This window comes from Trichosurus vulpecula, chromosome 1, assembly GCF_011100635.1.
Source record: "Trichosurus vulpecula isolate mTriVul1 chromosome 1, mTriVul1.pri, whole genome shotgun sequence".
Lineage (NCBI taxonomy): Eukaryota > Metazoa > Chordata > Mammalia > Diprotodontia > Phalangeridae > Trichosurus > Trichosurus vulpecula.
In genome coordinates, this window is record NC_050573.1 from 469730584 (window position 1) to 469751841 (window position 21258).

General features: G+C 38.2%; 1 protein-coding gene across 1 annotated transcript in view; it reads left to right on the forward strand.

Moving 5' to 3' along the window:
• Positions 1 to 21258, forward strand: part of LOC118857610 (leucyl and cystinyl aminopeptidase) — a 144522-nt gene that overhangs the window by 116180 nt on the left and 7084 nt on the right. The window contains exons 12-17 of the mRNA XM_036768230.1: positions 3931 to 4114; positions 7165 to 7321; positions 16690 to 16874; positions 17588 to 17749; positions 20327 to 20467; positions 21107 to 21188. Coding sequence (XP_036624125.1) covers positions 3931 to 4114; positions 7165 to 7321; positions 16690 to 16874; positions 17588 to 17749; positions 20327 to 20467; positions 21107 to 21188 — 911 coding nt within the window. The remainder of the gene's footprint in view (positions 1 to 3930; positions 4115 to 7164; positions 7322 to 16689; positions 16875 to 17587; positions 17750 to 20326; positions 20468 to 21106; positions 21189 to 21258) is intronic.

A 21258-nucleotide genomic window follows, 5' to 3' on the forward strand; every position in this document is an offset into this window, starting at 1 on the left:
CACCTCAGGTCTTGATTACGTTAATAACCTACTGATAGTTCTGCCTGCCTGATGCCTCTCCCCACTTCAATCTATCCTCCATTTAGCCACTAAAGTTATTTTTCTATATAGTACAGGTCCGATGACTATGTCAGTCTCATTCCAGTATTCCTACCCTCTACTCCCCTACTCAGTAACTTGTGGCTTCCTGTCACCTCCAGGATCAAATACAAAATCTTCTGTGTGGCAGTCAAAGCCTTTCATAACCCAGTCCCCTCCTACCTTTCCAGTCTTCTCATATACTCCCTGGCACATACTCTTCAATCTAGTGACACTGGCCTTTTGGATGTTGCATGAATAAGACAAATCTCTGGGCTCTGGGCATCTTCTCTAACCACAGACCTCCTTGCTTTCTACAGGAAGCCTTATCCAACCCCTCTTAATTCTAATTTCTTGCCTCTATTGATTATTTCCTATTTATCCTATGTATAACTTGTTTGCATATATATGTGTGTTGTCTCCTCCCATTAGATTGTGAGAGCCTTGAAAGGAAGGGCTGTTTTCTGCCTCTTTGTATCCATAATACTCGGCACCATGCCTAGCCCATAGTAGGCTAGTAAATGTTGATTGATTGATGTATCTTGCACATACATAATTTTCAGGCTGCCTTACCCATTAGGATGTCAGTCAACAAGGTGACAAGCATTTATTAAGCCCTTACTATGTTCCAGGGACTCTGCTAAATGCTGGGAATAAATAGCAGCAGAAAGAAAGACAGCCCTTATTGGGGGAGGGGAGTGAAGGTACCTGGCTTGGGGATGATAGAGAAAGTCCTTTGGAGATGTCAGCAGCGAAGCCTGGAGGGGGATGAAGATACAGTTAGTCTGGGCCTCCTCCTTAGAGTGCAGGTTTTGGGAAGAACCCAGCTAACCAGAGGGCATAGCCACAAGGGTGAAGGATACGTCCAGTGTGAGAAGTAGCCCAGTAGTCCAGGGGTGGAGTGAGCTTCCAGGGGAAGACTTTTCTATGGCATGGTGGACAAAATTCTGTGGAGATGAGTCAGCAGGGCAGCCTGGAGGAGAATGAAGACAGGTTGAAGAATATAAACTCTTTGAATGTTGGGACTCTGTTTTTGTCTTTATTTCTATTTCCAGAACTTTCCGCAGTACCAGGCACATAGCAAGCATTTAATAAATGCTTGTTGACAGACTAACTCAGTGATTTCTTACTGCTCTGCCGTTTTACAGGGAACACAACTCAAATGTTACTTCATAAAAACAGTGTTTGACTTTTCATTACTCTGACAAATACTTTATGAACCAATATTGAGTCATTTCATCTGCATTTTAAGTTTGCAGTTTGATCACTAACCATACGCAAACATGAAAGTTATTCTGTCACTGATCGTATTAAGAACATACCAGAGTTGCTTTCTCTGGGTTTGATTATAGGATATAGTTAGTCTTGTACATCTGGTACCTATGGTTTGAGTTTGATTCAGAATCATTTGGAAGATACGGAAAAGACAATCAGAACTCACTGATTTCTTTAAAATAGTACCTCTTTTTTAATATATCACGTGTCCCTTTCCTTTGTATGCTAATTATCCTAATGCCAGCAGCATTCTTTCTGCCATCTGGACTGTAGTGCTGTTTTGACATTGTGTCAAGTTGCTTATCAACCATCTGTATGTAGATGTTTCCTTCCAGTCAGCCCTATGAAAAAGTTGTGGTGTTCCCTGACTCTTGCCCAAGTAAGAAAGATTTTTGGCTCATAGATACAGTCTGTCCCAACCTGCATATTTTAGTAAGTCCTGGTCAGCAGTGATTGTGTTACCCAAGCAGAAGGCTAGTAGAATTTTCAGATTTGCCAATGAATAAAGGTAACTTAATTTTGTTTCAGATAAATTTAAAATATCTTTCACTTGGCATAGCTGCTGCTACTTCTGCTATCCTTGACAACTATATTCAGCTTTGGCAAAGGAATAAACTCAGCTGTCTAATCTGTCTTTGTCATTTGTAACTACTATGTTAATATGTCATATTTAATATTCATTAGTAAATAATTATATTAATATAATTAATACATTTAATAATAAAATTAATGTATTAATATACTACTATAAACTACTGTATTAATATTGACAATTGAAATTCTACTACAGATTTTTAAAAAGATTAAATCATTTAGACTTTCTCATCTATGCAGAGATGTTAGCACAGGACATTTTAGGCTCAGTAGGTCTTTTTCATTTATTCATTTTCCATGTTTATTAGTATCAGCCATGATGGTCTGGTCACTAAGACATTGCCTTAATTTAGGAACCAGTGCTAAAATTTAGGAGTCCCATTAGATTGTAAGTTTTTTGGGGACAGAGATTACCTTTTGTCTCCTTTTGTATCCCTGTTGCTTAGCACCGTGCCTGGCATATAGTAGGTGCCATAATACATGTTTATTGATCAATAATAATGATAATGGTAGGTAGTGTTTATGTAACGCCTACTATGTGCTGGCACTATGCTAAGTACTTTACAAGTATTATCTTGTTTAATCCTCGCAATAGCCCTGGGATGTAGGTGGTATTAGTATTTCCGTTTTACAAATGAAGAAACTGAGGCAAACAGAGGTTAAGTGACCTGCCCAGGGTCTCACAGCTAGTAAGTGTCTGAGCCTGGGTCTTCCTAAGTCCAGACCTAGTGCTCTATCCACAGTGCTACTTAGCTGCCTACGATTGAGTCAGAAGAATTCTTTTTAGCTCTTAAGAAGAATGAAGAAAAGAAGAAATCAATATGTTACCAATTAGGGCATTGCTTTTTACTCTCAGGTTGATACATAAATTGAAGTTATTTAAGGTCTCCACAAGTGTGTGTGTGTGTGTGTGTGTGTGTGTGTGTGTTTTTAAGGCGGGGGGGGGGGGCAGAGATTTAGGAGAGAAAAGAACCAAAGCATGTGTTACAGTTCCCGAGCTACGTGGTATATAAATTTGGTTGAAATCCTTAGGGCCAATAGGGGGTCTGCCCCTTCTGTAGGCAGCTAGGTGGCAGGCAGATGAGTCAGTAAGAGCTGAATTCCAATTTGGCCTCAGGTTCTTAGTATCTGTTTGACCATGGGTAAGTCACTATACCACTCTTTGCCTCAGTTTCCTCATCTGTAAAATGTGGACAAAAATAGCACCTACAAATCAAATGAGGTGATAATTGGCACTGTTATATAGTAGACACTATATAAACTATTGCATAGTGGGCACTATATAAATTATTACTATTTATTATGTAGTAGACACTATATAAATGCTAGCTTATTTTCATCAGCATCATCATCATCCTCATCCTTATTACTTTTTCACTTTGCCCTTGAGTATCCTCTGGAAGAAGAAACTTAGACCACATTAGAGCAGTTTTGGTTGGTGCCAGACAAATCAGAGAGGGTTCATAGACAGGTCTTCACTGCCAGTGTACCAAGTATTTGCAGGCTTCCTTTCAAGTTATTTTGACGGTAAAACACAACTGTGCAAGAGTGGGAATGACCAAGTATGATTCTGTCCTCTGTAATAGGACAAATGCCATGTCTGAATTTTCTGAATGTCAGGTTGACCCGGTAGCTGGGATTTGAGAGTGTTAGATTGTGATGCTAGGTGTTTGGATAAATTCCTCATCTCTTTGGCTTTCCAGAAAAATATTGAAGTTAACTGATTTTATTGCTGCCTTCTGCCAGTTAAAGGTTTTCTAAAAAATTTTAGGGATAGATGTAATAAGCTTATTTTCACTACTACATTATTGTCTTATAAGCAGGAAAATAACTATAATAGGGAATATGGAATTGGTTTTCTAGGGAAATGATACATTTTTTAAAATATGAAATTACTAATTTTGAAAGAGAATGAGGCTGCCATTTAATAACTGACAGTCTACCTTTCTTCTCTCCTTTCTCTCCCTCTTTTGTCTGAATTAGATGTCCTCAATCTTACGGAAGAAGTACAATGGGTTAAGTTCAACGTGGATGTGACTGGCTACTACATAGTACACTATGCAGATTCCGACTGGGAAGCACTAATTAAGCAGTTGCAAAGAAACATTAGTGTCCTGAGTGACAAAGACCGAGCTGGCCTTATCAACAATATTTTTGAACTTTCAAGGTAAGGAGTTAGTTCTTCTTGACATGAGTTCTTGAAAAAGTTACTTATAAATGTCCTAATCAAACCAATAAATATTTAGTGCCTATCATGAGTTGCACTTTGCAGAGGGCTGGAGGGGTTGTCCAGAAGTGTAAAACCCAGGACCTATTCCCAAGGAGCTTTGCATCTGGTTAAGAAGATAGAAACAAATATATATTTAAGTAAAGGATTTAAGTTATAATTCATGACAAAGCCAGTGATGTCACACTCAGCCAGCAAGCGTTTATTAGGTGCTGGGAATTCAAAGTCAATACTAAAAGACTCAGCCCTCATGGAGCTTACAGTCTAGCAAGGGAGTCAACATCTAAAGTAATATGTATTTAGATAGAGATACGAGAGTTTTTGTGGCAAAGGTCCTGTCATCTGAGGGGATCAGAAAAATTTTCATGTAGAAAGGTGATATTTTAGCTGAATCTCAGGATTCTAAGAGGAAGAGGTGAGTAGTAGGGGGTATATTTTAGGCATGGAGAACAATCAATGTAAAGGCAGCAGTTGCTAAATGAATGGTAATTCGGTCAGCAACTAACAAGCATTTATTAACTGCTTACTATGTGCCATAAATGTACTACTATATTGAAGATGATGATAATAGCTAATATTTATATAGCTCTTACTATGTGCCCAGCACTGTGCTATTTTTGTTCAGTTGGTTTTTTCCAACTCTTTGTGACCCCTCGTGGCATTTTCTTGGCAAAGATACTGGAGGGGCTTGAGGCAAGCAGGGTTAAACTAATAAGTGTCTGAGGCCAGATTTGATAAGGAAGAGAAGTCTTCCTGACTCCAGGCCCAGTGCCCTATCCACTGTGCCACTCTTTACAATTATCTTATTTGATCCTCACAATAGCCTTGGGAGGTAGGTGCCCTTATTACCTCCATTTTATAGATGAGGAAACTAATAATAATTGCTAAAGGAGTTCAGAGGATGGCAGTTAATGAAGCTTTACAGAGGGGGCATATTTCAAACTACAGAAGAGTCTCGTTTTTAAGGAAATTATTTTTTAAATGCCCTTAGTTTAAATGTTCCACTTGATTTTACTTATGAACTTCAGTGACATCTGATAAGATCCCAGGGTTTCTCATGCTGGTACACAGCTCTGCTTAGACCACTGCTGTTTTTCTTTCTCTTCCTTTTCAAATGTACTGTTCTTTCTTAAGGTTGAGAATAACAATGAGATCCTGGCATGCATAATCCTCTGTAGAGTTTTAAAATATAATATCTAGGAGATTTTAGGTGGATTGATCCTAATTTGACATATGAAATAAATGTAAGATGTGACCTTTCTCCTTAAAGATTATAGTCAAATTGAGGAGATGCGATTAATACTGAAAGAATTTGTAAATAAATGAATAAATGCTAAGCTGCGTGGTATTAAATGAAGAGAGATCAGTAGTGGACTAGAGCATTCAGCAAAGATAGGTAAGATTAGGATGGACTTCTGTAAAGGGAGGGTTTATTCTAGGCTGGAGGAACAGCACAAGTGAAGTCAGAGAAGCTGGAATATGCACAGTTTGGAGAATAGTCAGGAGAGACTGGAGTGACCGAGGCAAAAGGGTATGTATTTTGGAGTATGGGGGTCTTAGGAAAAACAAAAGTAGCTGGTGTAAGAACAGTGTTGCTAGGAGCTGTTGTGGGAGTGAAAGACCAATAACAAGACCAACAACAAGAGCACACAGGAGGGCTGCTAGCACAGGTTCTTTGATCTGCTTTTCAAAGGAAAGCAACTTTAAGGGGTTTACAATTTCAGTTAATTAAACATACATATATCATTCACTTAGGTCAGGGGAAAAATTCAGCACCCTGAACTTCAGAGCAAATACAAACAGAAACTACAAACAGATCAACAGACAGGCTTTGTCTGATCAAGATATCACATACATAGTTACCAAAAAGAGAAGCACCAACATCTGGGTTTTCAAAGCCAGGGGGCTCTTAACAATGGCTACCCAGAGTCTCATCTGGTCAGATCACATGACACTCTTGCAGTGAGTCAGAGCCCCAAAATAAAATGCCAACCTCAGATCTTATATACCCTTCTTGGGGTCAGAGGGTGTCATAACCATGCGACTCAGACCTATGTGAACTAGGCTTTCTTGTTTCTTAAGCAGGTCAGAGACTCTTGATTCAGTCAAAGAAACAAAAGACAACAAAAAGTCCACTTTGCTTGCCCTTATATTTGAAAGGCAAGACTCACCAAAGGTATTTGATTACCTTAGCATTCTAAAAGAGAAAACAAAAAAGTCCCACCCTAATTACCATAACAGCTGGTCATGGCCAAAATAAGGAAGGCTTTGATTCAGTAAGCAGTAGTGAACCACTGCAGTTTTTTTTTCAGCAGAGACATAGCTTGAATAAATCTCTATACCGTTTGGAAACTCATTTTACTTATGTTTAAATGTGGGTCCTAGGGAAAAGTCTAATCCAAAATTTAGTACACAAATAGATACTTTGCTCCACTATTTCTGATGGAACTTTGACTGAGGAAAGGAGGGGCTTTGTTGTTGTTTGGAGGGAGGTGCTTTGACAGCTATCAGTCACCATTTATTTTCCTTTATATTGAATAATCTTTTCCCACTTTTATGGTTCTCCATTATGAGCACAACTCCCTCCACTATTCTAAAATCTTTTCTGAAAAATAAGAGTTCTGTAAAACATCTTCACAGCTTTGTGAAAAAGTCCAAAAACTATGCCAAAAGGAAAAAATAATATTGCTTATCTCTCCTATCTCTCTCTAGAAGGTCTAAATTGATATCAGTCCTCTCCCTACTCTCTAAGAACACTTAACACTTTTCCCACATGAGCAGCTATTTTCAAGTGATTTATTGGTTCAGAAATTAACTGTTATCATTCCATTTACCCCTTCCTTGTGAAATACGTTTTCATCTTTATCTTACCTAAACCTGATCAAGAAAATTTAAACCTACTTTTTTCTAGATGCCATGACTGAATTTAAATTTCACATAATTGGTTTGTTTCCTGATTAATTCTTTTTCCCTGTTTTCTGACACTTTAGCCTAGGAAAGGTGTCTCTGAAAAAGGCCTTTGATCTGATTGATTACCTTGGAAATGAAACTCACACTGCACCTATCACTGAAGCCCTCTTCCAAACTGTTCTCATCTATGACCTGCTGGAAAAAATTGGAGAGATAGAGCTAGCCAGAAGAACAGTGGTACGTTTGCATTTTCTCTAGCTTTACTTGTCTGTGAACTTTAATACTAGACCCTAGTGTGTTCCTTTTTTCCAGCAATAATGGATTGTGATTCACCTAATCAAGTTAAATTTTCCTCAACTTAATAGTTGTGAATTCTTCATCTTAAAAAGAGATTTGATAAGGGCCAGGAATGAAATTGTCTTGACAGTCAAAACTACACAGTGATTCTTCTCAATTGCCTTGTATTTTTTTCCTATTATAATCAACTTTTTAAAATATAATTTTATATCTGTATTAAAAAATTTATTGTGGTAATACAAACATTGCCCTTTTAGGCTCTGTCCTTTTGCTTTCTAAGTAGTTTTTTCTTCACTCTTTTAATTTCTTTTCTTTTTGGGGGAGTAGCATTATCACTACTCTCCCAGAACTCTCCCTTGTAGCAAATAAGTATAATCAGGCAAAATATATTCACATTGTACTAGTCATGTCTGAAAATATATGTCTCTTTCTGCACCTCAGTCATTACCTCTCCACCAAGAGGTGGGAGGCTCATCTCATGTCTTCTGGTGTCATGGTGGGGCATTGCATTGATCAGAGTTCTTTCAAAGTTGTTTTGCTCTACAGGGTTGTGGGCATTGTATCAATAGTTCTCCTGGTTGTGTTTACTTCACTCTTTATTAGTTCACATGAGTATTCCCAAGATTCTCTGAATCCATCCTTTTTGTCCTTTCTTACAGACCAGTAATATTGCATTACATTCATATAGTCAGCCATGTCCCAATTGATGGGTACCTCTACAATTTCCAGGTCTTTGCATAACTAAAAGTTACTTAGATAAATATTTTCATACAGATAGATCTTTTTCCTCTTTAATCTCCTTGGGTATATGCCTTGGGGTGGTATTGGAGTATATACACAGTTTGGTGACTTCTTGGCAGTGGTGTGCTGGAACCAACTCAGAACAACTGGTGAGAGCTAATCATTAGCTTTTCACCTTGGAAATTGGAAAACTCTGTAAATCATGGCTCCATTCACTGTTCTGTTGATTATCTAGATTTTACAAAGTGATAGAGAAAATGTAAATAAACTTAAAAGAGTGTTGTGTGTACTTTTGGGGTGGGGTTGAGAACTGGATGTTAAATATTTACCAGCACACCTCTGCTTCTTGCATATAGTTCCAAATTGCTTTCTATCATGGTTGGAATAATTCACAGTACTACTTTAGTACATTAGTGTTCATGTCTTCTCATAGTCCCCCCGCCCCCCAATAATTGTCTTTTCCTTTTTTATCACTTTTGCCAGTCTGTTGCGTGTGAGGTGAAACCTCAGAGTCATTTGAATCCATATTTCTCTTATTATTAGTTATTTGGAGTGTTAATCCATATGGTTATTGATCAGGTAGATTTCTTCTGTTGAGAACTTCCAGTTCCTTTGACTATTTACCTATAGAGATTGTTTCTTGTTCTTGTATATTTGTATCAATTCCCTATACACTGTGGATAGCACACCTTTATCGGAAGTGCTACAAAAACATTTTCTCATTTAATAGTTTCCTTCTGGTTCTTTTTTTTTTGAGGAAAAAAAACCAATTCAGTTATATGTAAACAAAATTGGCCATTTTCTCTCCTGTCATTCTCTCTATCCCTTGTTTAATGAAAAACTTTTCCCCTGTCAAGTTGTGAAAGGTATCTCCTTTTGTCCCCTGAATCGTTTATATGCCCTCTTATGTCTAGATAATACAGCCATTTGGACCTTATTATGGTATTTGGTGTGAGTTGTTGATTAAGCCTAATTTCTCCCACACTGCTATCCATCTTCCCAGAAGTGAGTCCTTTCTTCGTGTTCTTTGTCCTTGGATTTATCAAAGGTTACGCTACTATAACCAGTTGCTGTTGGGTCTTGTGTATCTGATCTGCCATTTGATGAAATTTTTTATTTTTTTAACCGATACCAAAGTTTCTTTTTAATTTATGGAATAAAACATACATTTTCATAACATAGTACAGTAAAAAAGGTGATTGTACATGAAACTGCACATCTACTATTCCTATCACATATACAACACAATTATCATGTAAATTTCTTTTTTTTTTCTTCCCACCCTAGAAATGGCTGCCATTAGATAGAAATAGGTCTGTGTGTGTGTAAAATTATTCTATACATCTATTTACCAGTTCTCTGTCTGGATGCAGATGGCGTCTTTATTCATATGTCCTTTAGAGTTAATTTGGGTATTTATAATAATCAAAATGACTTATTCACTCAGAGTTGTTCTTAAAACAATATTGCTTGTTACTGGATACAGTGTTCTCTTGGGTCTGCTCATTTCACTCTTCATTATTTCATGCAAGTTTTTCTAAGATCATTGGGCTCATCATTTCTTATACCCCAGCACTATTCCGTCCCAATCATATACCACAACTTGTTCAGCCATTCCCCAATTAATGGGCATCCCTGCAATTTCCCATTCTTTAACCCCCCAAAAGGAAAGCTACTATAAACATTTTAGAACATGTAGGTTCTTTTCCTTTTTCCCTAATTATCTTTGGAAATAGACCAAGTAGTGTTATTGCTGGATCAAAGGCAGCTTAGTAACTCTTTGAGCACAATTCCAGATTGCTCTCCAAAATGTTTGGATCAATTCACGATTCCACCAACAGTGAATTAGTGTCCCAAGTTTTCCACATCCCCTCCAACATTTGTCACTTTCTCCTTCCGTCATTCTAGCCAATCTGTTAGGTGTAAAATGGTATCTCAGGGTTGTTTTAATCTGCATTTCTCTAATCAATGATTTAGAGCATTTTTATATGACTGTAAATTGTTTTGATTTCTTCAGTGGAAAACTGCCTGTTCATAGCCTATGACCATTTATCAATTGGGAATGACTCATATTCTTATAGATTTGACAAAGTTCTTTATATATTTTAGATATGAGAGTTTTATCTGATAAACTATGAAAAAGTTTCTCCCAATTTTTTGCTTTCCTTCTGAAAAAGAAAAACCAAATAGTTCTGATGACTGTTACATTGTAGTATACAGCAATTAGGCAAATTTCTCTCAGAATTCACATCTAAAACATGTAGATTACTATTTTTGCTCCAGAGTCTTGAAGGGAAGGCAGGGGAAGAAGGCCTCTGTAGCCATTGTGACAGAGGCTTGGGCTAGCTGCTGCCTGTGAATCCTGGGTCCCTGTTTCAAATTGTTTTTGTGGATTAAAATCAGCCCAATTTTACTTCGTTATCTATAACTAAAGCAGCCCATAATGGTGAGGCTTTGGCTCTACTCTTGACCTCCATAGCTTAATACAGATGATAGATCTGACTTGGGGTTGAACAGGAATCCTAAATTATCAGCTTCTGCATTTTGTGAGGCACTGAGCAAAGCTCCTTCCCTAGGGAGGCCGGAAAGCAATCACCTTAAAGGAGGAAAAACACCCATTTGACCCCAGAAAGAATTCTCTGGGCATGCCAGTATAAGGCTAGTCAAAATTAAAACAGTAAATCAAGATGTGAGTTTTTAGCTTGTGTATTAATCTGACACTTTTTCTCATTTAAAAAAAAAACAACTCAGCATAAATTATAGTTGCTGCTATTCCTGGCCTGTTTGACAAGATGCAGCTGTGAAGGATCTACAGCCAACTGTGTACACCTTAAAGTTAGAAAAGCAGAGTATTAATATTCCATCTCTGAGAATCGTAGAAGCACCAAAAACTGTTTAATTGTTTGCTGTGAAAAGAGAGAATTGCCAAAAACCTTAAAGTTGGGTCTCATACTCCTGCCCTCGCCTGCCATTGGTCATGTAAGAAAAAATTAAAATTTGTGTTCTTAAAGCACTGAAAAAATAACATATTAAGCACATACTCTGTATAAATCCCCATACTATAAAGATCTAACATAGCCTTTGCTAATTTAGGAACATAAAAATATACTATAATTTTGTTAATATTTGACAGTATGGTTAGAGTTATTTGGAAAATACTACTTTACTAATTAAATTGACATAAGTGAAAAGAAATATCATGATATAATAAAAAGAATTCTGGACTAGATTGGAAGTCAGGAGCTCTGACTTTTCCATCAGTTTAGTGTTTTGGGTTTGGGCATATTTGATATCCAGTTGGCTGTGAATAAAATGAATGTTTGAAGGCTAGGTTGGCTTCTGAGGTTCTGTTAAGTTCTAACATTCTATGATCTCTAGAGGTAAAAGGTGCTGTATGTCTAGAGGTCTAAAAGTTCTTGCTTTTCGCAAGCTTATGACAAGTAGACAAAAGCTACCAGCATAATGAGGAAAATGATTATGCCTTTTGAAGACCTAATGGCCACCACAGTTTCAGGCAGATGGGGAAGTGCATATGTTCAGAAAAGGAGCTTGGGGCAGGAGGGAGAATTTAAAAATATTTCAGTCACGCTGCTCCATACATAAATATTCACATGGTCTGTGATATCATTCATCTGGATCTTCTCTCCAAGAGTTCAGATGGCCATCCATTCATGCCTGCCCAACCTCCTTGATACCTGTCCATGCCCTCCCATACATTTTCCACAGGATCCACCAAATGGGCTACAGGCTTTCCTCATCTATTGCTGGTATTCCAAAGATGCCAGGGTAGCATACAGCTATCTATCCCATGCCTTTATCATGTGATCATCCTGTCATCTTTTTCAGTTACACATTTTTTAAACAGTTATATGTAGCAACATACTCATACTCACCATGCCTCTCTCCATTTTCTTCTGAATGAGACTTAATTTTATTTCTTCCGAGAACATGTGATTATCCATGACGTCCCAGCCATATAACAACAAAATATTAATATTTAAAATGTGGGTTGTTGTTTTACATAGTATTATGGGGTCATTAATATAGCTATGCAATTTCCTGTTGACAATCTAGTTTGGGCTTCTCCTATTTAATTCTATGTCCAAAACATCCATTTCCAGTGTCTATACATGTTTATGTGTATGTGTATAAACACACACACACACACACACACACTAACACACAAACACCCAGTGGCTAAGCTCTATAAGTCATCCATCTAACTGCATGTACATAATCTAGACAATGAATATTTGTTATTCCTGTGTGGATAATTAGGTCAAACTTTTTAAAGTGATTTTGGGTGTTGAGAAGATTGCATTTCTCTGGTATTTGATGTAGCCACCATAACATCCTCTGCAGAATAGCCCTTTGAGAACTTTACCATCTGTAAGAAATCCCTCTTCAAAATGAACTCTGCTCTGGATCTCTTCCATGACATGATTTTAAAAATCAGAGCGACATTAAACACACTTTTCTCCTTTAGCTTCCAAGGAACCTTGTATTTTATTCAAGTAGAAATTATACAAGTGACCATTAGAGTAAAACTGTTTTTCATTAAATAGATTTAGATTTGATGTGTGTGTATGTGTGTGTATATGTACTTATGCACATGGGGGCAGCAAGGTGGTACAGTGATTGGAGCAACAGGCCTGTAATCAGGAAGACCTGAGTTCAAATGTGGCCTCAGACACTTACTAGCTGTGTGACCCTGGGTAAGTTACCCAACCCTGTTTGCCTCAGTTTCCTCATCTGTAAAATGAACTGGAGGAGGAAATGGCAAACCATTATTCCAGTATCTTTGCCAAAAAAATCCCAAATGGGGTCATAAATTGTTGAACACGACTGAAGCAACTGAACGACGATACTTATATATGTGTGTGGATGAGATAGCCTTTAAGGCAGCATCTTTGCCAAATTAAAAGCATTTTTATAGTCAATAAAATAGTAAACACAGAAAGATCTTCTGTTTTCTACATCTTTCAGTCAGTTGTATGTTGTAAAAGATGTCAACTCCTATTGAATATTACTGGCAAAAACCTCTTCTCTGCTAGTCCCCTGATTAAGGATGCCTTCAGGGGATACATGCATGTTAATGCATCATTAACAATTTATTGGAAAGTAGAAGAAAGCTAGAATTTTGCCCCATAGATTTTCTGTTAAGTCTCATTTTTTGACCTGGCAGTATCAGACATTTTTGCTTCTATTACCACTTTATTCATATCTTTACCAGTTTCTGAAAATTGACAGCCCAGTCTGAGCCAAGCCTGTCTATTTTCAGGTTAGCTTACTTCATGATTTAGTGTATTTCCAGTGGTTGTTCAGTATTTTTCCCCCTAAATGCTACAGAAGATGGAGTGTTCTGAGGCTGGTGAAAATTAAAAGGAATTAGAGAGGCCCTTGCCCATTTTGCTGTTGCAAAATGTATGCTCTTGGCAGAATCTCAGACCACCAAGATGAGAAAGGAAAGGAATAAGCATTTATTTAGCACTTGTTATTTGCCAGGCACTGTTCTAAGCTCTTTACAAATACTTCATTTGATCCTCACAGCAGCCCTGGGAGATAAGTCCTATTAATATCTCTGGTTGGGGAAACTGAGGCAAACAGGATTAAGTGACTTGCTCAGGATCACACAGCCAGTAAGTGTCCAAGGCCAGATTTGAACTCAGGAAGATGAGTCTTCCTGGCTCCAGGCCTAGCATGCTATCTGCTATGCCACCTAACTGCCTATAGAATGTGTCTCGTCATTCTAGTAACACTTGGAAATGCGTATTTCATTTGATAGTATTGGTCAGTCACCACCACCACCCCTGGGAACTTGCAGTTTGAAAATACTTCCATGTTGCATACAATAGAAGTCATTTTCATCATTTTGCTAGGAAGGGGGTATGGGGGAAAAGGGGAACAAAGGTAAACTAACCAAATTAGTAATAATGGTCTCTTTTCAAAGTCAACCAAACTGCCTCACCTGCCAGTAGAATGGGATAGGTGATTCTGTCCAAAATGTAGATGTTTAAATAAAAAACCTAGTTCAATGTTTTTAATTTATATACACTTGAACTTTTATCTTTCAACGAAGTATGCTTTCTTTTCATTCTTTTATAGGTTTTAGTACTTAATCATGGCACCAAGACCTTCCAGATTCCAACTTATTTCTAATTCTAAAACCTTCAAATTTGTTCCTGTTTCTGTCAAGGAATAAACTAGACCAAAAGCTTCTTTTTCTAATATCTACAGGAATAAATGGTTTTTACAGTTTTCTCCCAGTCATAGGAGACCCAGTCAGGAAGTCACCACATAGAATAAATGTAGCAAAAAGTAAAAAAATAAAGAATCCTCTCTCTCTCTCTCTCTCTCTCTCTCTCTCTCTCTCTCTCTCTCTCTCTCTCTCTCCCCCCCCCTCCTCCCTCCCTCTCTCCCTCTCTCCTCTCTCTCCCCCTCTCCCTCTCTCTCTCCCTCTCCCCCCCCCCCCGTCCCTGTCCTCTCCCCATCCCCTCCCTCCCTCTCGCTCCCTCTCTTTGTCTATCTCTCAAACAATTATCTTTTTTTTGGTTGGGGAAGGCAATTGAGGTTAAGTGACTTGCTCAGGGTCACACAGCTAGTGTCTGAGCCTGGATTTGAACTCAGGTCCTGACTCCACGACTGGTGCTTTATCCACTGCACCACCTAGCCGCTCTTAGTCCTTTCTCTTTTGAGGCAACCTGGCGTGGAGTTGGGGAAACCCATGTTCAGATCCCTCCTCTGAGACAATTATTAGCTTTGTGACCATGGGAAAATTACTACCCTACAGCTTATCTGTTATTATAAAGGGCTTATAGTCTGAATAAAGTTTCCTACAATGAAATCACAGGTCCTTGATTTATTGATTGAATTGTTTGCTCTCAAACAGTGATGGTTTGATACTGTATGTGGTTCTACATATGAACTATCTTGTCTGTCATTTTGATTTTTTAGCTTAACTTTTATTTTATTGTACTTTTTGTCAAGTAGAAAAGCATTCATTTCCTCTCCTTCCTACCTCCTCTTTAAACAAAACCAAACCAAACCCCTGAAAAACAAACCCTTGTAGCACATACAGTTGATCGTTATCCTTCGTGCTCAAAGATGGCCAAAATGACATCCCTGTGTCAGGGTCAGTAACACGTATGTGTAACACATATACATAGTCAAGGAAAGCAAATTCTTACCCTGACAGCATCCAAAAATGTGTATCTCATTCTGCGTCCAAGTCCATCCTTTCTGTAAGGAAGTGGGTAGCATGTTTCATCAGCTGACCTCTGGATTCGTGGTTGGTTATTGGATTGATCAGAGTTCTTAAGTCTTTACTTCAGCCAAAGCCCTTTAACTCTGTGAAACTTTATGGTTCAAGTGTGCTTCTTGTGAGCAACATATTATTGGATTTTTGCTTTCTATTTCATTCTGCTATCCTCTATTACATCATTTTTAGAAATCATTTGGGGTGGAAGCAAAGGGCAGGTAAGAACATGAACACTTTATTTTTTTTTTGGAGGGGGGATGGCAGGGCAATTGGGGTTAAGTGACTTGCCCAAGGTCACACAGCTAGTGTGTCAAGTGTCTGAGGCTGGGTTTGCACTCAGGTCCTCCTGATTCTGCTCACTGTGCCACCTAGCTGCCTCAGAACACCTTCTTTTTAAAGTATTTTATTCATCTTTTAAAATCTCATAAATCTACCTCACCTTCACCCTCCTTTTTTCTTTGTTTTTCAATTTTAGTGGGCTAGTGGGGAATTAAGTGGAATGATTCCCTTTAATTTCCTCATATATAAACATAAGTATTATAGGGTCTCAGAATATTAACAATTGAAAGGACCTTACAACTTAGTCTTGCTGTCTTCACTCTACAGATGGAGATACTGAGACTCGGGGATTTGCCGTGACTTGTAGTTAAGTAGCACAGACAGGCTTTGAAATAGAATTCTCTGACTCCAGATCCAGTGTTTTTTCCACTGTTCCAAACTCCTTCTCCAGATATCCACAAGTCCTCGGGGTCTTAGAGCTGGGAGGGACCTAAAAGGCTGCCAGAGCTACTCTTGCACATTGATTCAGAAAGCACCTGAAGAGTCGATAGTGCATCTCCAGTGAAAAGAACTATCATTTTTACATCCCTTGACCTCATGAAGGATATTACTAGAGTTCAGACCAGTTCTGTCACTGCTGACCCATCTGGGGCAATATCATTCATCAGTGTTAAGATAAACTGGAAAAATACATTTAGCTTAAGGTGTAAAAAAATCAATTGATACTAACAAACCTTTGCATCATGTTTTCCCTTTCCTTTAGAGTGAGCCTTGGTGATAAAGTTTTACTAAGAAATTATCTGCTTAACTTTCTAAGGTGACTTTCCATCTGCTCTCTGTGTATCTTTTATCAGCCTGGTACAGGTACATATTGTCTCCCCATTAGAATGTAAGCTTGAGGGCAGAGGCTATTTTTGCCTTCTTTCGTATTGCCAGTGTTAGCACAATGTCTAACGCATAATCAGATTTTAATAAATGCTGATTGATTGATGATTGATTTTCCTCTTGTTGCCTTTAATAACGTCTTTAGACCAGGGTGGCAGAATTACTTCAACATCAAATCCAACAACAAACTTGGAGCGATGATGGGACCCTGTCGAACAGAGAACTCCGGTCAATCCTGCTAGACTTTGCCTGCACCCATCATCTGGAGAACTGTAGTACAAAGGCCATGAAGCTGTTTCAAGAATGGGCAGATTCCAACGGTACTAAAAGGTGACATATATGTTTTACTGTTGTTACGTCGTCCTCTCTCCCTCATTTTTACCCAGCAAAAAAAAAATACCTTATTGAAAGGAAGTGATCATTTTGCTTTGTCATCTGTGCAGCCAAGCTATGAGTAATGTCCGTTTTTCCTCCTTTTGGTGGTTTTCTGTGGTAGTTTTTGTTAGTAGGTGCAGTCTGAGTCTATTGATATATTCAGGCAAGCATCCTTGCTCATTCAGCCTTTTGATAAGAAGGAGAAAGCGTTCTTTTAAGAGTAGGCCAGATTCACCACCAGTGGCTAATTTTCAGGTAGCTGCATATTTTTCTCAGCTGAAAGATTGGCTTGTTCCTGATTATCAGGGGAGAGAAGAAACAGGATTGGAATGTAAAGACTCATCGAAGATGAAAGCTGCTGCTTTTGATATTCACACCCCACAAATCAAGAGAAAAGTAAAGCCACCATACTGTTAGCCATCATTTCTTCCCTAGGCTGTCTTTTATCAATGTGTGATTTATATCTCCAAGAACTGTTTAAACTGGCGTGTGTTCTATGATTTGGACCTTCTCCTTTGCCTCCCGTAGTAAAGATCCCTCTGCCTCTGTGTGGTGCTTGAGATAAATTTCTCCTGCCTGGAATGTCCTCCTTCCATAAAAGTCTCAGCTTGGCTGTCGATCTCTGTGTGCTCATTTCTCATTTGTGGCTGTCTTTTTTTCTCTTTTAGCCTACCGACTGATGTCATGCTAGTGGTGTTCAAAGTGGGAGCAAAAACTGAGGCAGGCTGGACATTCTTGTTTGAAAAGTATGGCTCTTCAGAATCAGAAGCTGAAAGAAACAAAATCCTTGAAGCTCTTGCCAGCTCAGAGGATATACGGAAACTTCACTGGTATGAAATCCCCAAAGAATTAGGAAACAGGCATTTTGAATCTTATCCTGCTTGGAAATGTTTCTTTTACATTATGAGCGATTTCTTAACTTTGTAAGTTGGCCCATCTTACACAATTTACTCAGTATCTTAGGTGTGTTTTTAAGATATGCTGATGGTCAGGGACAAGTAACGTGTGGGGTTGTCCTCACTTACATGGGCAGAATAGGCAGTCTCCTGCATAGTTAGTATCCTGGGAGGGGATGTGCTTGGAAGTCTTCCTTGCTTCTTAGCAAAACAGCCATTCTCACTATTTATTGGCCATGGTATTTCTAGTCCACCATTAGAGATTTATTTTTTTGAGGTTAAAGCATGCCTTGTTTAGGCATCATTATCTAAAAAGCAAAATACCCATAGAACAGAGTGACCCATTATCATTCTTTCAAATATCTTTCCTCTTTATTAGCCAGCTTATATCAAGGCCCTTAGAGAATAGGATCTGTATTGGGGAACTAGGCATGTAAAGGACAAAATATTTTGGAGGCTGGGTCCCTGCCAGAGAAGGCCATTCTATGTAAAAGTACCATGCATAGGGGGCTGCAAACAACCAGAGAAGAACTGGAATTCGAGTCAGGAAAGCCTGAATTCAGATTACTGCCCTGATGTTAGCAGCTTTGTGACCTTGGAAGTGTCATTTTAGTTCTTAAGTAACTTAAGTGGGCCTTAGTTTCTTCTTCTGTAAAATGTGCATAATATGCTATGTACACTTAGTTTTCTCATCTGAAAAATGTAGATAATACACTGTGTACTTCACAGCGTTGTTGGAAGGAGGGGCAAAAGCATTTATTGAGCACCTACTGTGTGCCAAGCACTGTGTTATGCACCTTAACAAGTATTCGATCCTCATACCCACCCTGGAAGGAAGGTGCTATAATTATCCTCACTTTACAGTTGAAGAAGCTGAGGCGGCCAGAGTTTAAGTGACTTGCTCAGGATCACACAGCTAATAAGCGTCTGAGACCAGATTTGAATTCAGGTCTTCTGACTCTAGGCCCAGTCCTCCTTTGTTAAATTTTAACCGATAAGTTAATGTGTGTTTTGTTACTTGGGGGTTGCAGGACTCTAGGAATGGAAAGGTAAGCAGAGAACAGGGGAGATGGAAGGATGTCAAAGACAGATTTCTCTTGCGTCATAATTTTGCTTGGGCTGAACCCAGTAACATCCTTCAGGAGTCCTAGTCATCCTTCTAGATGCTGTCCAACATGCAATGACTTCTGTTGGGTTGAGCTGATAACAGACCTACAAAACATTTTTTTGTAAATAATATTTTTTTCCAATTACATGTAAAGATAGTTTTCAACATTAATTTTTACATTTTTCTCCCTCCCTTCCCCCTCCCCAGAATGGCAAGCAATTCAATATACACATGCAGTCATGTTAAACATGTTTCCACATTAGTCAAAACAGTTTTTTAAAATTTAAGGTGTCAACCCTGACACCAAGCAGCTTGGACAATTTTATTTATACGTACATATGCATATATGATACATACACACATATATATATTTTAACCTAAATTGATTTGGATCCGAGCATTGTCGGATGAGAGTTTTGCCACCAGGAATATTTTCTGTATTTCTTCATCTGCAAAGTGTATAGTCTGTTCTGTGGTCAAAGCCACATTCCTATAATGGCAGCCAAAGAATATTGATATCCTGGATTTTATTCCATATACTCTCAAAGGGTCAACAACAGAGGTGTGTGTGTGTGTGTGTGTGTGTGTGTGTGTACGTATATATGTATATGTGTATATATGTATGTATATTTGTGTAACTTAGTTGTAGAGGTCAAATAGTTTATTGTATTTGAATAGACCACCTTTGTATTCATTAACACAGGTTCATTTAAAGATGCCTGACAGCTCCTAGGTAGTCAGATATTTAATATATTTACAATTTACAAGACCTGTCTAAGGCAATGTTTCTGAATCCAGATTATATTGAAGAATGAGTCAAATATCTAAATTCTCTACCTTGGACCACTCTCCTGTGCTCTGCCTCTCAGCACAGAGGGTCTCTGTGGGTCAGGTTAAAGGAATCAGGAGCCAGGAGAAAGAAGGTGCCAAATCTAAGAGAGGTAAACAAGATGTAGGGAGAAGTTTCAAGAAGCTGTTTAAGTTGATAGCTATGAAGAAGTCAGGACTTTAGATAGTTGAAGTTTTATAGACCAGTAAAAATTTGTCCCTAATTGGTAGATAGGAAGCCTAGGTTCTAAATTAACATTCTGTTACACTTGAATTTATTTTCCATAGTCCCCAGTTCAGATATAGCCATTTGTAAATATCTTGGCTTATACGTGATGCTAATAGCACTTCTGTGGTTGATTGGATTCTTTGAACATTTTAAACTAAAGGCAACTTGAGTTCTGATGATCAGTCACAGGCTAAATAATTTATAGTCATGTTTTTCCCTTGAGTTAAAAGAAATTACTAAGAGACTTTTATCACCATACCTAACTTAAACTTGAGAATTGTTGGCTTAGTAAGAAGAAGCTTAACTATGAATTATTGAAGGGGGCTAAATCTGCTTTGTTCCTTAGGTTATTGAAAGCTAGTCTTGATGGAGATATCATCCGATCACAAAAGCTGCCCATCATCATTAAAACTGTTGGCCGAAGTTTTGCCGGACATTTATTGGCGTGGGATTTTGTCAAAGAGAATTGGAATAGGCTTGTACAGAAGTAAGTTGTTCAAAGAAGTATTACCTTGAGATTACTGCGATTCTTTGGTCCATAAAAAAGGCACCCAGTTGTTCACAGCTTCCACAGGGGGGCTGAAATTTAATTTTATGGCTAAACAAAAATGTTTTCAACAGCAACGATTTCGATGTGACATTTTATTAAAATACTGCATCTTTATGAAGTCATAATTGTTTTCCTTCCCAGTATCAGTCTTAGACACTCGACTTCATTTCCAGGATTGCAGGTGGCATACCAATAGATGGCTTATTGACTACTGTGGTACTGCCATGCGTGTTGGAAAGACAACTCCTTCATGCTTACTCTAATAAATGAATGACCTAAGAATGCTCCGCCTTGCTCCATGGCACAATAGTGTGCTATATGTTTTCGGAAGATGCAAGTAGATTCTTTGTGGAGGTATAGAATGTGTTAGTCCAGTGGATTTACATTTTATCAGGATCTCTCTGTTTTAGTAAAGTTTAGATATGTCCATCTGTTGACCTCTTAGAGGTAGGAATTCCATTCCTGTGTCTTTGGCACCCACAGCAGAATCAGAATATTTTCATAAACACTTAATAATAACATTGTGGTAGCACTTTTTTTCCATTCATTTTTACTGTGCTTATATCTCCCCACCAGGTTCCATTTAGGATCCTATACCATTCAGAGTATTGTTGCTGGCACAACTCATCTGTTTTCAACAAAGACACATTTGTCTGAGGTTAGTGATGTAAAATACCAGGAGACTGAGTAACTCTCTCCCACTGAGGTGAATCAATAGCGTTGAGATG